Source organism: Aptenodytes forsteri, unplaced genomic scaffold (assembly GCF_000699145.1).
Source record: "Aptenodytes forsteri isolate BGI_AS27 unplaced genomic scaffold, ASM69914v1 Scaffold68, whole genome shotgun sequence".
Classification (NCBI taxonomy): Eukaryota; Metazoa; Chordata; class Aves; order Sphenisciformes; family Spheniscidae; genus Aptenodytes; species Aptenodytes forsteri.
Window position 1 is genome coordinate 2,194,187 of NW_008795382.1, and position 16,673 is coordinate 2,210,859.

General features: G+C 40.0%; 2 protein-coding genes across 2 annotated transcripts in view; both read right to left on the reverse strand.

Moving 5' to 3' along the window:
- The window catches only part of LHX3 (LIM homeobox 3), a 14,444-nt gene extending 10,095 nt beyond the window's left edge, over positions 1-4,349 (reverse strand). The window contains 1 exon segment of the mRNA XM_009280658.1: positions 4,333-4,349. Within this exon segment, the coding sequence (XP_009278933.1) occupies positions 4,333-4,349 (17 nt within the window).
- QSOX2 (quiescin sulfhydryl oxidase 2) overlaps positions 2,467-16,673 on the reverse strand; it is a 35,485-nt gene continuing 21,278 nt past the window's right edge. The window contains exons 11-13 of the mRNA XM_009280659.2: positions 15,724-15,874; positions 10,308-10,496; positions 2,467-6,909 (exon numbers count right to left, since the gene is read on the reverse strand). Of these exons, the coding sequence (XP_009278934.1) occupies positions 6,359-6,909; positions 10,308-10,496; positions 15,724-15,874 (891 nt within the window). The 3' untranslated portion in view covers positions 2,467-6,358. The remainder of the gene's footprint in view (positions 6,910-10,307; positions 10,497-15,723; positions 15,875-16,673) is intronic.

Genomic DNA, 16,673 nt, shown 5'->3' on the forward strand with positions numbered 1-16,673 from the left:
AGGGCGGGGCGGGACATGGACGTGTGTGTGTCCATGTGGGTATTTGCATGTGCACGCGGGTGCGTGTGGGTGTGCGTGCAGGAGCACGTGTGTGCACATAGGGGTGCAGGGGCGTGCACGCGCGGGGCTGCGTGTGCTGGGTGTGCGTGCATGGGTGTGCGCTTGTTCGTACACGGTTTGTGTGTGTGCGCTTGTGCGTGCAAGGGAGGTGTGTGCCAGCCTGCGTATCCACATGGGTGTGCATGTAGGGGCGTGCAGGTTTCTGTGAGTGCACGCGTGCACACAGGTGAGCCTGTGTCCGTACCTGTGTGCTTGTGCTCTATTCCATGGGTGCTTCTGTGTCTGCGTGTGCAGAGGCGTTGGTGCGTGTGCAGGGGGGTGTGGGCACGTGTCTGTGTGCTTGTGTGTGTCTGCGCCAGGGTGGACAGCCCCGTGCGTGTGTGCACCGCTTGCCCCAGGCAGCCGGAGCTGATAATTGTGGTTGTTACTGTGAGCCCGTTAATCCCCCGAATCCCTTTACCTCCTGCTCGCAGGGGATTACAAATTAATAAAAGCAGCTTAGGGGCGGGAGCCTCCAAACACACATATGTTCCTGCCGGACGGCAGCACGGGGACTTTCGCCCGCCCGTGGGGGCAGCCGGGGAGTGGGCCCAGTGCCGAGCCCCCGAGGGCCCCAACCTCGTGGCACCCGCATTGGCCCCGCACCGCTAGCGAGCACCCCTGGGCACCAGGCTGCCCTCCTGCCTGCTCCAGGTCCTGCACGGTGCAGGGCTGCAGGGGCTGACGGTTGGGTCAGGACTGTCCCCTCAGATGGTTCACCTGGCCGGGGGACAGGTCCCAGCCTGGGGGACGGCTCAGACCCGTAGGGTTGGAAAATAATGCAGGGAGACATTTTGGGGACCAGAATCTGGGATTCCCCAACTAAAGTACCTAGAAGTGCCAGGCTGGAGTACAGCTGGGGTACGGGTAGAGCACTGGTGGAGCATCACTAGTACCGTGCTGGAGTAATCCTGGGTACCACGGCAAGTCCTGCTGGGTACCGCCAGCACTGGCTGCGCTGGGGCCCCTTGACCCTCCCCAGGGCCATGAACAGCTTCTGGGGGGGGCAGATGATGACTCACACGGACTCTTTTAAGCTCGGTTTTATAAGTGGATTTTTAGTCTGATCCTCTAAGGAAGCAGTTTAAGAAAGTGCGTGTGTGGTGGTGGCTGTTCCCCAGCGCACGAGGCACGGGGCAGGGTCCTGGCAGCTGTGGCTGTGCAGGGCGGAGGGCAGTGGCCGATGTCCCGCTCAGGACCACCAACGGCACGTGCCACCCCTGCGCAGCCTCATGTTTTCAGCCCCACGAGTCGCTCACGCTGTGGCACCATCTCGGCAGGTTTCCACAAAAGCCCCTTCGGATGATCTCTGCACTACGCTCGCTCTTGTGCCCTCCTGCTCGGGTTGTAGCAGGCATCAGACCCTGCCTGTAGTCTTCCTCATTGTGATTCTGTCACCATTAAACCGCCCCCCCCCCAACCATGTCTTTATTCCTGTTTTTCTCCCTCTTCCCCGGGTTCAGAAGATCACTTAGCAGCCCCTGAGAAGTCTGGGCTTAAACATATTCCTCTCCCCGTTCCCTCCTGTGGACAGACCCAAAGGCTGCACTGTCCTTCCTTCCTTCCAGGGAACTTGTGCCAGTTTGTGTACGACAGCCCTTGTCCCCCCCACCCTGACAACAGAGCATCAGATCACGCAGCAAGTTCCCAGGACAACCCTTAGCGCCTCTTTAAAACGAGGCAGCAGCCGTGTTAACTTTGGGTGGTAAGGACGGGGCGCTCCCAACCCGGCCCCAGCAGGGACAACGTCTGCGTTTGCCCTCGGGACGTTCAGGCGACGAGCCCATACGTTCGGTTCCCCAGGGGAACATTGCTGTTTTCCAGGCAAGGTCACAGGCCAGTAAGGAAACGCACATTTCCCTGGAGACGTGGGTTGCAGTGCCAAACTTCCGAGAACCTCATCTACAGGTTTAGAAATCTTACCGATTTCTAAAAATATCTTGGAGTACTTCTGCAGGTAGATAAATCAGTATTTTTAACGAGTCACCCACCCCACCTCCTCAGTGGCACTGCCGATGGCAGCAGAAGCTGCAGAAAGATTCAGAAGCACCCAGTGGAGGTTAGCACCATCCCGGCCGAAGAGGAGATGTTCAGGTTTAAGGGAAAGGAAGATCTGTGTGTGTGTGTAATGTGCAAATAATTGGTCAGAAACTGACACTTTTTCCACCACTCCTGCAAACGTTCACTGATATTTTGTAAAGTTACAGGGTAACAGTGAAAGAAACGGAGTAGAAGTTTACCTGTTCCTGGTACTTTTCAAAGTGACCAATATGGTTTGAAATGGACACGTATACAAGCTATCCTTGCAATACAGTTTAGCTAAAAAGAACTTGAAAATACAAGTAAAAAGCCAAAACGCACCACTCTGCCCAAATGTTTGCAATTTATTTTAAACAAGCACATTTCTTTACAATTTAGTACAAAACGGTCACTTTTCCTTCCTAGAGAGGTATGAGACTGAGTAAAAAACCAAACAAACCAAAACAGAATAGACTTGAGAATGCCAAGTTACTCAATTAAAATAAATAAAACATTTAAATTACTGAAATGGTACATTCACTATTTTCAACACCTCGTATGCAATGCACAGACCTAGACAATACACCCTGGACCTTTAGTTAAGATGGCAGTTCCCATCCAGTTCTGAGCAGGAACAGCAGGATGGATACACTGCTGGCAATTAAAAATTAAGAGTTCTCAGGAATAACTTCATTAGGTTTCTTCAGCGCTTGCAGCTTTTCTCTCTCTCCTGGCACATTCCACAGTACTTTTATTTTCTATGCAGGTTTAATATTTCCTCGTTAAAAAGATCTGAAGAGCAAAGGCGGCTCCAGGAGTTACAGAGGGCCAAGAAATCCTTCTCGGAAATGACTGCCACCAGTCCACAAATGAAAGTGGCATTGCAGAAACTTCCGTGGTACAACACGAAACACAAATAAAACCCAGGACTGAGGGGATGGTGGTTTGAGGCAATTTCTAAAAAGGAAACACTTTCTTGTAACTCACCCACCGACAATGCACCACGGCAAAGCAGCATCACACACTCCCCAGCAGACATAATATATCTTTACAGAGTACATAAAAGGACATAATTTGGCATTATAAAGACAGAAAATAAGTAAACCAAGATTTACACAACCGAATTCAAAGTCAAGAAAACTTTTCCGGGTGAGTTCACTACTAGCAATTAAAGTGAAAGCCTTAGCCAGTGAGCTGGCAACAGAGTTAGAGCACCAACGCGGATAACCAACACCCTAATTTCATGCTTTTACACTCTTAAGAAACAAAAAAACCCACCCAGTGGAAGTTTGAGTGGCGGGGGGGTTTTTTTTTTTTTTCCAGCAGGGTCACAGCGACGTGGCAGCTAACGGTGTGTAGCAAAACCAAACCCAAACCTTATTCCAAAACCACATGTGCTGCTGTTTTAATGGCAAAATCATCCCTACAAACCTTCACAGCCTTTTGTTTTCATATGCAGATGAAAATAAGCAGAATGAGTCAAAGATAACAAACGCAGGTCTATATATTCGGCAGAGTTCTAAACAGCAGCAGTAATGACCCATTTTCAACTTCAAAATGTGCGACAAAACCGACGGCAGGAAATTCAATAGTCCCACAGAAACCGGTCACGTCTTTCGGATCCAGTACTCGCTATGCTGCCGTTTTGGTTTTTTGGTGTCTGGGTGGGGTTTTTTTGAGAAGCTAAGTGTCCTTGCTTCGTGGCTGATATCCGCATCTCCCCAGATTAGGTCACTTAAAAGTTGCCCGATTTTCAAAACTAAATTTGGAAACCCTGGGCCTTCCTCTTAACTAACCTCCTCCTGGGACCTCTCGCTGGATTCCGGCACAAAGCAAGCGGCACCGACGAGCCAGCCTGGGCCACCTTCCGCTGCTGGTTCACTCTCTTTCTAGTTACTTACGAGTTGTTTTAATGTTCAAGCCCAGGTACTATAATTATAGGGACTCTTACAAGTTGCTAAAGAAAAGAGAGACCCACGATGGCTCCTTGTGCCAGCACTCCTGAACAGCGAGGGTCCTTAAAAAGCACAGACTGACTCAATGTCGCAGACTTAGCGATTAAATTAAAGAGAGAAGTTTCCATGTTAGACCACGGGCAGAAGCAGCTGTCCGCAGGTGCTCCCAGCGGCGCTCGGCTCCGGGGAGGCGGCGGGTGGCAGGAGGCAGGAGCTGGCCTCCAGCTTCACGGAGAGAGCACGGCGTCGAGTTTCTCACGTTGGAGCAAGAGCCATCGGGTGCAGACAACAAACGGTGAAGATGGCCTGAGAAAACCCCGGGTAACGCGCCTCTTCATGTGCTTCAGACTAGCAGCGCCATGTGAATGGAGATTTTTTCCTCTGACAGATGTTTACAATAGCCACAGAAGGTTTACTTTATGTGTATGTTATTTTGATAAACTTAAGGAACAAGGGACAGTAAATCTTTGAAGCTTAATTTTGTTATTCCAATTGGAAGCTGCAGAAACTCGCGTCAGAAATGTTTGATTTTGTGAACAAACAAGATTTGATTGAGGAAAAAAATACCCCTGTTGAGTGTTTGTGCTTTTAGACCATTCTTGTTGCTAGGCTTTAAACTTTTTATGCTAGGGCTTATGATGGAAATAAGAGGAGGACACACTAACAGCGTAAGTACAATGAATTGGCCAGGGACTATTCATTCCTTCTCGCGTAACAGAAGAGCTAGCGAACATTCAATTAAATTAAAAGTTGCAAATGTAGAATTGAAAGGAAAAGCCTTTTTATATAACATAATTAATCTGTAGAACTCACCGCCACAAGAAAACATTGAGGCCAAAACCTATTAGGATTAACTAAAGATTAGGTAATGGATAACTAGAACATGCTCAATTACATTGGATAGGATTATAAACTTCACTATCCAGGACGTGAATTATCCCCCACAGCTAGGATCAGCAAGGAACTCCTATTCCGAATGGTAATTTTATAACTGTTTTCATGGTTTCTTCTAATTGCTGCCAGCCAGGACCCCAGACAGACCTGCAAAGGCAACTGCCATATTCCCAATCGCTGCCACATCCCAGAAGGGAGCAGCTCTCGGACTTAACTGTTAGTTAAACCCTTGTTGACCCAAACGGAGGAGCACTCCAGCAGAAGGGCAAGGGAAATGGGCTGTTCTTTTAAGTCCTGTACAGACGACTTTACAGCTAGCAGGTGATACTCTCTGCGAGCTCAGAACTGGAAATACCAAGCAAAGTGTTTACCCCACCTTACAAGAAGAAAAATTATTATATTGTGACAGAGTTACCCAACATCGTAAGAAACTTAGTATTTCCAGGTCTGTAAATTTGTTCTGGCATGATGATGCAAATCCCACGGTCCTTCACTAAAAACACTGTTTCCCTTTACTGGGGTTCATCAGAATTGGCTTCCATCTGGATAAGACAGTAATTACTCAGCTACTTTTCTGTTCCATAAATGAGTGAGGCGAGTTATCTAATGCTCCATCAACACATCCAATAGAGGAGCGAGTAAAGCACCGGGTCCGAGTCTGTCCTTGCTTACATCTGAACTCCATTAAAATAGACGACAGCATTAGCAATCAGAATCAGGCTGCTTATTGAGATACAAACTGCCCCAAAACTCTCATCCTAGCAGAGACATACACATCCTTGGCTGGAACACACGGGAGAATGGAAGACTTATTTGAACACTTAATGCTTTCTACTTCAAATATGCAATGTAAATAACATTTAAGAAAGTCACATAGGTTTAGAATCAATTTAATCAGAATAGAACTCTTGTTTCCTGAAAAAAAATCAGAATTCTTGGTTCTCCAAATGAAGCGGCCAAGGTAACAGCATAACTGTTCAGGACTCTGGTAGGTAAAATCAGCTCTGGATAAATTAAAAAAAAACTGCCTTGAAGTACACAAAACAATATCCAATTTCCTTCTAAACCCAGGCACAGTTGATTGCATAATGTCATGTTTACTCTGAAAATGAGTAAAGGATGTAGGTGGTAAGTCATGGAAAAATCTTAACTGAAAAAATGCAATGCTTACTTCAGTGGACATTTTATGATAGCACTATGTGCCTCAGTTAAAGATTAGAGTTCTTACAGCGAGCTCCGTATATTAAGCAAGAACACTTGTGAAATGACTTGGGAAGAAAGGGGTTTTAGACAAGGAATACTGTATATAAAATCCCTGATCATAAATATTAAAGCTGTATCTGGTACTGAACAGCCACATACAATGAAAACTTTGTTTCTGATTTAAACTTCTATACAGATGACCGATAATACTTCACCTTCCACCGTTTAGATCTCATTCGGAAAAAAAAGTACATTATCATTAAAAATAAGGATGAGGCGACATACAGTATGACACACAGACTCATGTCTATGTTTGAAAATCCAATCCCCAAGAAAGACACGGCCTGCTTCGTCTCTTTAAGGTTAGCTGATCCAACTGCGCTTTTACCGCTACCTTTGACAGGTCCATGATTCGCTATGAGCTTATCTAACGCCTTAGATTCTGAATCTAGTATGTTTTCTTTATCCTGGCTCTTATTTTCTCTGTTTCCACTTGGTTTCTTCAGTAGGCTTTTGTCTTTCACCTCCCTTGTATCTCCCTGCTCAGTTTCACTGGAGTCAGTCTGGCTTTCAGCGTATTTATATAGAATATTTTCACTGTTATAGTGATCCTTCATGAACTGTAGAACTTGGGCTTCATTCCAGCTGTGTAATCCTTTAATTTCTTCATGACATGCAGGACAAATGTCTGGAGGTGGCCACTGAACTTTGGGAAATTTTGGATCTTCAGTCAAATCACCTAATTGGGAGGAGAAAAAAAAATATCAGAAGTGAATGAACTAGGAAAGCTGAACCATCCGACACTTCACTGGAAACCACAGAGAGTATTTTCCACTTATGAATAGCGAGGTTGGCAAAAAAAAGCCCACAGCACAATAACGTTTGTATTAAACTGAAGACGATCATGAATAAATTTGGAAATTCCTAAGTTTCCTTATGGATGCATCAATTATGTTCCAAAGTATTGCATCTTCCTTCAAAATACAAACACTCAATCATAATTATTTTCCTTTCGTCTCGGTAAAAGCTGTAGTGTTCAAATTCTAATAGAATGAGATACTACAACTGCTATGTTTTTAGAAGGCGTGAAAACACCACCATCTGGGGCTTTCAGGGGTTAAAACTTGAATTATGGTTCAAAACAAACTGAAGTGAATGCTAGGAAAGCTGAACCATCCGACACTTCACTGGAAACCACAGAGAGTATTTTCCACTTATGAATAGCGAGGTTGGCAAAAAAAAGCCCACAGCACAATAACGTTTGTATTAAACTGAAGACGATCATGAATAAATTTGGAAATTCCTAAGTTTCCTTATGGATGCATCAATTATGTTCCAAAGTATTGCATCTTCCTTCAAAAGGAAAGCTGAACCATCCGACACTTCACTGGAAACCACAGAGAGTATTTTCCACTTATGAATAGCGAGGTTGGCAAAAAAAAGCCCACAGCACAATAACGTTTGTATTAAACTGAAGACGATCATGAATAAATTTGGAAATTCCTAAGTTTCCTTATGGATGCATCAATTATGTTCCAAAGTATTGCATCTTCCTTCAAAATACAAACACTCAATCATAATTATTTTCCTTTCGTCTCGGTAAAAGCTGTAGTGTTCAAATTCTAATAGAATGAGATACTACAACTGCTATGTTTTTAGAAGGCGTGAAAACACCACCATCTGGGGCTTTCAGGGGTTAAAACTTGAATTATGGTTCAAAACAAACTGCTCTTTTGCACTCAATACTCTTTAATCCTGAAGCCTGGTTTGCAGCAAGCAGTTTCAAGGCCAAAGACTTGCAGATATTTTCATGTTTCTATATCGTGAACCATTCCATCCTAAGCTTGCTTTTTCATAGCTTGCATTATTACTGTAGCGAACTATTTTCAGCACTTTAAAAACCATTATCATATTGAAGATGTATTTCTCAGCTTGCTTTTTAGCATTTAAACATATAACGCTGTCTTGAACTAGATCCAATTTTAACATTTCAGTTGCTCATAGCTCTGGCCACCTTTCTGCCTTGATGGCAAAGAGCTGAACGCTGTAGTTAGTGTTGCACTTTGCTCTAAAAAAAATAACATTTTAAAATGTGGATGGAGATCATTTTTAGAACAAAAATCTCTACCTGGTAAAAAAGGTAATTTATTTATCTGATTGTTAATAGTACACTAATGCTTAAAATATTTCAGAAATAAATAGATTCTTATTTTGTTATTATTTTAATCCTTTTTAAAGGCAGGAAACTTCCCCATGATTTTGAGCAAAATCTTGTTTAGGGATTCAGAGAATGCTTAAAAATATTTGTCTCCTTGATATTTAGAAGTAAGAGAGCAAGTTTGCATTTCAGGTATCTTTAAATAAAGATCACTCAGTAATCAATTTGTTTCAGTAGCGAAAGTAGAAACAAAACATCTTATGGTAAGATTACAAACAGAAAACCTGCCGTACTTCATGTTTTCCTGCCAAAAAGAAGAACGCTATAAATTCTGTACATTCTAAAGCAACAGGAAAGAATTAAATAGGGCAAAGCCATATACAACGATCTCATGACCACACTTGAAGGCTGCGCCAAGGTGTTTTCATTGACCAGTCAAACATTATTTCTCACTGAAAGCTATATATATTACCAGAAATACAGATGCAGCTTTTAGGAATTAAAATAAGTCACTGTCCCAAAGAGAAATTTTAGTAAACTTAAAAAGCATAATTTAATATTATTATTTATTCCAGTATGTTTATACTTCTTACTCAAAGGGTATTTTAGCCGGCTGTTGCATCATCTAAATCAATATCCATGCGAGTTTTTCCAATAACTTAATGTTCTAAATAAGTATATTGCTCCACTACTTAGCAACTTCAAGTTAACAAGACGACTTTTTTTCCTGTGTGCAACCTGGCAACAGTAACAAACATTAGGGGATGTTTTTATTTAATAACTCATCATTTACTTTTTTCTCCTTGGAGAAAGGAGACAAACTGTTTATGCTCACAACAGTATTTAATACTTCATAAATCTTGGGAATTCAGAATAACCATAACATAAACACAGTATAGCATATTTAAATTGTAACTAATGCTACATTACACAGATCCGTAACAGCAGACAGGGATTAAGTGGAAAGAGAAACCAATTTTCTTTAGTGCTTTAGTTACTTGATATCCCCATAACAGAACGGATTAAATACAACCAGTATTTTAACGGTACTTTTAGTCTAACTGAAAACAGCAATCTAGCAGGGGAACAGATTTTCTTCATACAGTAATTTTATTTTATTCAGTTGCTGATCTGCTAATAGTTTAGGCTCTTTTATCCTGAGAAAGTCTCCCATTCAATTATCATCATTTTCTATACAGCATCTCTCCAGAACAAAATGAAGACAGGTTTTAACATCTATTTAAACTGTTACAGAAAGAAATTTAATTATTTTTTATCCACTGATAAGTAGCTGAACTGTATTGCTCCTTTTTGAAAAGGCTTTGATTTGTGCTGCAGAAAGATCCTCTCATCAAGCAACAGGTGAAATCTCAGAACAAACGGTATCTTTGAAAATGATGATGTGTTTTCACTATATATCATAACAGATAACTATGTTCCTGGAGGACAGTGTATCTCGAGTGTGCATTTCTCACTCACGCAAAGGTTAGTGTGTTGGGTCTTTAGAGTTACAGTTGATTGGGATGCTCTAGGTTTTGCTCTATACACAAGTACCCCTTGTACACCAACGTAAATGTGGAGTTTGTCTTTTGAAGTCAGTATTTAATAAAGGAACATCAAGCTGGAACAACCATTACTGTTGCTTCTAAATTCATTACGGAGCCTAATCTGCATATCTCTCTGTTCAAATACAAACCACATCATTGTATAAAATGCCACAGCCTTGTCTTTCAGACACAGCTACCTTTGGTGGGTTTTCCTAAGCAAGGTCTTCCGTACCTGCGACCTTTTGAAGTCAGTATTTAATAAAGGAACGTCAAGCTGGAACAACCATTACTGTTGCTTCTAAATTCATTACGGAGCCTAATCTGCATATCTCTCTGTTCAAATACAAACCACATCATTGTATAAAATGCCACAGCCTTGTCTTTCAGACACAGCTACCTTTGGTGGGTTTTCCTAAGCAAGGTCTTCCGTACCTGCGAGCCTGTTATTCACTATGTTGTGTTTCTCCCAGAGCCAGAGAACAGCCTCGTCTAAGGTTTTAACGGAATCCATGGACTCTTTAGCCATTTCTTCAAAATGCTGAGCACAAGCCCTGCATCCAAAAAAGTGGTGAATGTATCTCCGCATGATCTGAAGTACTGTTTGGGGACTGTCTTCAAGACCTAGGAAGACAGATGATAGATGTATTTAGCACCATCTGGACAAACGTAGCTCCAACATAGGCACTTTAATGTACATAAAAGCGAACCGTGAGAAAAGGAAAGGAAATGCTGCTGCCTTCTTGTTCCATGCAAATTTACACCTCCACTTTAGAGATAAGAAACTAGCCACTTTTATAATTTAAAGATATCCATAGCGCATGTGCCATCGTACAGAACCTATACCTCAGTAAGTCACAAAGATACTAGAGGGATTAAAAGCTTCACACAGTTTTTAGAAGAAATATCCTCCCCAACAAAATACATATATAATATTGTCACTAAGTAGTTGAGGTGAGACATTTAGAAACCAAATTATTTGGCAATAAATAACGAAGAGTTTCAAGTGATCTCAAACAGTATGTTTCAAAACATGCTGTTTTGAAAGGTTGTCTTGGATATCAGACACAAGTACAAGGGAATTATTTCAAACACACTAAGGTTCAAAAAATGCTAGGTGAGTGATAGTGTTATTAAAAATGCAAAGTAGCTATTTATAACAATACATACTAACACATTTAGTCTATACAACTGTGTTCAAAGTTACCCTGAACAACACATTAAAATAAGAGTTAAAGGTCAAGTGTTCTTCACAGTGAAATTTCTCCTTTCAAAGAATATCTTGCAATTTGAGGGGGGAACTGAATGAAAATCAGACATTAATTTTTTTTTTCAGCAGCCCATTATCAGGATAAATTTTGAAATTGTTAAAACATGCGAAGTCCACGCTGTCTAGACTTCACATAATTCTTCTAGAAGTAGAGACTTTCTCCTATATCTTGCCCAATCACTAAATGAATATTTATGTTATGCATTCACCATTACATTTATGCTCAGGCACTAAAGTTATGGTGACCTTGCTACTGAAAAACCAAGAGTCAAAAACCCTCTGATTAAGTATTTCACAAGGTGCCTGTGATACCCGTTTGTTACTCCATAACTCTGAGGTATTACAAAATACCAGAATCTCACTACAGTTATTAATTCCACAGATTTCTTGGCAGGCACTGAATGCATACACGTAATAGCTACTTAGCCACATTTGAACTTTCAAAAGTAACCCAGGAATTCCTCCTAGAATAAATACAAACACATTATTCTTTCTGTAACATTTACATTTTTACACTAAAGATAATGCAAAAGTGAATGCATAACGTAATAGCTACTTAGCCACATTTGAACTTTCAAAAGTAACCCAGGAATTCCTCCTAGAATAAATACAAACACATTATTCTTTCTGTAACATTTACATTTTTACACTAAAGATAATGCAAAAGAATCATTATTTTATTCAGAAGTAAACTAAGGTCTTTACAGATTGAGAACTTTGTCCTAGGCCTTTATTGTGACAGCAGGTAGTCCCTACATCTATAAGTGGCTTGAAAACCTGACATAATTCGTTGAAATCCTAATGGTTTCATCTCTGTCTCACAGATCTTCTGATTCATGCTTAATTGACCTAGTAAATTATGCCAGAATGTATTTACAAATGTACTATACGTTACCACGAGCATACACTTGTCAAACAAAACACATTTTATGATGCAGATTGATCAAATTACCGACTCCCGCAGTTGAACACCTCTACCACGAGTAATTTACAATGCAGGTTTTGTAGGTTCTGTAGAAAGGGTTACGGTGCTTTGCTCACTGTCCTATTCTGGTAGTGAATAACAAACAGTTTGGTAGCACATATGCCCTCCCTACATGCATTGGTTTTGGGAAAAAAAAAATCCTCAACAAAACCTATTCAAAACTATGAGTACTTACCTGTTATGTGTATAAGAAATGCATGAAGACTGTCACAAACACCTTTATTTAGAACAACAACATTATATTCTTAAACATGGCAGCAAAAAAAAAAAGTCTTTAAAGCCAAAAAGAAATCATAAAAAGCAAACAATCTCTACTCAGACATTCAATATCTGTGATTGAATAGGCATGTATAAATAAAAGCTATGAGATTAAAGCAGATTAAATTACAGTATTAAAAGAAAGGCTGAAAAATAATTCTGGAAAGTTGAAACGAATTTCAGGCAAAACAGTTTTATCATGTATACTAAAATATATATTTAGAAAAAAACAACAACAAACACAACAAAAGTAACTACTAGCAAATAACCTCTTTATGGAGGAACAGAGATTCATACACAAATTCAATTATATCTGTTCTCCTGCGTAAAGTTACGCTCTTGAAATTTCATTTTGTGGGGAGGTCTTTCAAATTCAGCAACAGATTAAAAAGAATCCAGATAATTTTTTTTTATAAAATCCACAAGCCTGTCTTATTCACACCAATAGTTCCTAGTTCCTAAAACCACATTTCATATAATTAAGCGTGCTCAGGACTAGATTTCTACAATAATTTTATACATCCTCGGATGTGAGCAGTTCTGTTCAGAGTTCCTTTGGATTCCCTTAGGCTGACCCCACCGCAGGTTCAAATTACACTGTTCAACATTAAAAGGTGTCAAATATAAACCAATAAAAACATTGTATCAAGAAAGCCACAGCAAGTCCGCACTGACTGCCAGACTCTGCAAGTAGAGGAAACTATCAAGAAAAACACAGCTGCTGTAAAAAGAAAACAAACAATTGCAAAATGGCTCATTTTGTTTGTTTTTCTTTTATCAGCCCAGAGATGAATCTTCTGTTAACATCTGCCATGTATCATCGTGTAATCCTCCTTTTCTCTTTCCTCCCAAACTACTGCAATTCAGGGTAACCCTAATCTTTAAAGTGGACAAGAACCATAAAACCCTACCTGTGGTGGGAAGGATTAGGGAGTACATCATGCTTTTTAGTAGATGGGATTTAAACAAGCAATAAGGAGAGGAAAACCTCCCAAGACATAATCCGACAGTCTCAGACTGACCCAATTCTTTCACCATAAGAAGTGATCATCACATATCTGTCCCGATTTAAATTGATGGTTAAGTGTGCCAAAGAGTTTTCAGGTTCTACAACGTATTTTTAACTTCAGACTGACTACAGCTCATGCTTGAAACATGAGAGCAATTTAAGATGCCATTTTGTACAGTTAAATATTAAGAACATTTTTACTTTTAATGAGAACACTTTTGGCAATTGGGACAAAAAAGGAAATTTAACTTATGCATGATCCTGTTGAAGAGCTCATCCAGTACAAAAAACCCCAAACTCACCAGGCAGAGCACAGTACTAAATTAAAGGGATTCAACCCTACTGTCCCGTGAGTAACAAACAAAAGACAAAACAAAACAAAGAGAGAAACAGAAATCAACAACAGGATGATCAGCTACCCAAAAAAATCCCTATTCTGCAGGAGATTCAATATTAAGAATTGAGAGATTTTCACCGCGATTGCAAGTAATGCTGGACAAATGTATGTATCCATAATTAGAAATAATAAAATAATTTTTTTTTAAACATATAATCAGCAACTGACAAATTGCAAATTTCTGAGTTTTGCGATCTAACATTCCATCTAGCATTCTTATATTCCTTGGAAAAGACATTAAAAAGGTTTAAATGAAAACTAAATGGAACTATAACCAAACAAAGCGCTGTCCTGGCAAGAATAAAAACATACAAAGGCCAGTATTTTAGCATTAGTAATTCTATTTCCATTCTGTGAGGAAAATAGATTATGTCTCCAGCACATTTCTTAAATAGGAATCATCACCAGAATATTAACACTCTGCTTCACAAGATGCTGCAAGTCTAAAAATAAGCAATTTTACAGAGTGCTTGCAAAGCAGTACATCACTGCACAGATTAATGGACACTAGGTACATTCAGCTGAAAAAAAACCCCAAACAGTCATAACATTCAGTATTTAAGAAATAACATTACAGAAGGATTGGCTAATGGTTGTACCTCTTTTATAGCTATTTTTTTAACATAATCAGCAACTGACAAATTGCAAATTTCTGAGTTTTGTGATCTAACATTCCATCTAGCGCACATTTTGTACAGTTAAATATTAAGAACATTTTTACTTTTAATGAGAACACTTTTGGCAATTGGGACAAAAAAGGAAATTTAACTTATGCATGATCCTGTTGAAGAGCTCATCCAGTACAAAAAACCCCAAACTCACCAGGCAGAGCACAGTACTAAATTAAAGGGATTCAACCCTACTGTCCCGTGAGTAACAAACAAAAGACAAAACAAAACAAAGAGAGAAACAGAAATCAACAACAGGATGATCAGCTACCCAAAAAAATCCCTATTCTGCAGGAGATTCAATATTAAGAATTGAGAGATTTTCACCGCGATTGCAAGTAATGCTGGACAAATGTATGTATCCATAATTAGAAATAATAAAATAATTTTTTTTTAAACATATAATCAGCAACTGACAAATTGCAAATTTCTGAGTTTTGCGATCTAACATTCCATCTAGCATTCTTATATTCCTTGGAAAAGACATTAAAAAGGTTTAAATGAAAACTAAATGGAACTATAACCAAACAAAGCGCTGTCCTGGCAAGAATAAAAACATACAAAGGCCAGTATTTTAGCATTAGTAATTCTATTTCCATTCTGTGAGGAAAATAGATTATGTCTCCAGCACATTTCTTAAATAGGAATCATCACCAGAATATTAACACTCTGCTTCACAAGATGCTGCAAGTCTAAAAATAAGCAATTTTACAGAGTGCTTGCAAAGCAGTACATCACTGCACAGATTAATGGACACTAGGTACATTCAGCTGAAAAAAAACCCCAAACAGTCATAACATTCAGTATTTAAGAAATAACATTACAGAAGGATTGGCTAATGGTTGTACCTCTTTTATAGCTACTAAACTGTATGGTTAAATCTCATTCTTCTCAAATTAAATTAGCAGTGCAACCTCAGGTAACCTGAACAATCTTCATCCCTTTTCAGGTAGTTAAAAATTTCTTTGTTTGAAATTCTCTCCTTTTTCTGCTTTATTGCTCACGTACTTCATTTACCACATTTCTAAGCAAGGACAAATCGACAGGCTTGCTTTCAAAGCCTTCCCGCTGCAGTAAAGCTATGCTCTGACCCCTGCTGGTACAAACCTGAAAGCTAAGCCTCGAAAGCCACCGTCCTCCACCAATTAGTTGAGTATTTACACACAAAAAAATTTGCTCTAATCTGTTACTTTTTCCATTGCATAGCAGAACTGCTGCAGATATTTGTCTCGTCCTTTAAGTGTCTCACATAACTGCTGCTTACCTGTACTTATCAAAGCTTTTGGTCGCAGCGCAGCTTGAACAGTTAGGATATGAAACAGCTTCCAAAGGGAACAGGTGTAACCTCTCAGCTCTGGTCTGCTGCCCTGACATCCGACCCACTGAACTTTCTTAGTGAGAAATATCCCAGAAATCTGGGAGGGGGGAAAAAAAAAAAAAAAAAAAAAATAGTATTTAAGATACACACAGCTCTGGGACCTAAATTCACTACTGAACATAACAGCAGCCACAGTTGATCCTACCTTGAAATTGAGGTGATCCAAGGACAACAAATAGTAAATGACCCTCTCTGCACTTGTTGCCAATGAATTCATGCTTAAGGCAAACAAATTTTAAACATAGAACAATCCTTAAGTCGGAGATACTCTGATGCACCATTATAAAACTCATCCCTCTTGCAGACATATTACATGACACACAATGTACAGTTACTGATGTCAAACCTACTAAAATGCACATCACAAATGTCTAATCAGTCTGACAGAATACATTAAGTAGCTTAACTTGTAAAGTTTTTTTTAAGCACAGTACAAACACAACACACACAAATACTACTGTAAACTAAGAGCTACAGTTTCCCCGGGCATGTTAAAAATTCCGTATTACTCAGCAAGATCTACATGACTTACAGTGGTAAAGTCTTAACAGGCTAAGATGTAGAATTCAGTATTATTTCTTCTTAAAACAAAACCACTACTTATTCATTATACCTAAAATCCAGTGCAAGATTTTAGTTTCTGAGACTTCTCTCTCTGCTTCCTAAAACACACAGGAGGTTTCCAAATTCCAGATAGCAATCCCATTTCATGGGAAGAAAGACTCACATTAACTTCTGTACAAAGATGACCCTATCACAGGGCTTTGCATTACCAAAGTGAGATGGGATTCCCAGCAAGGCCTTTACTGTGCCAGGAAATTAAAGAGTATTTGGGG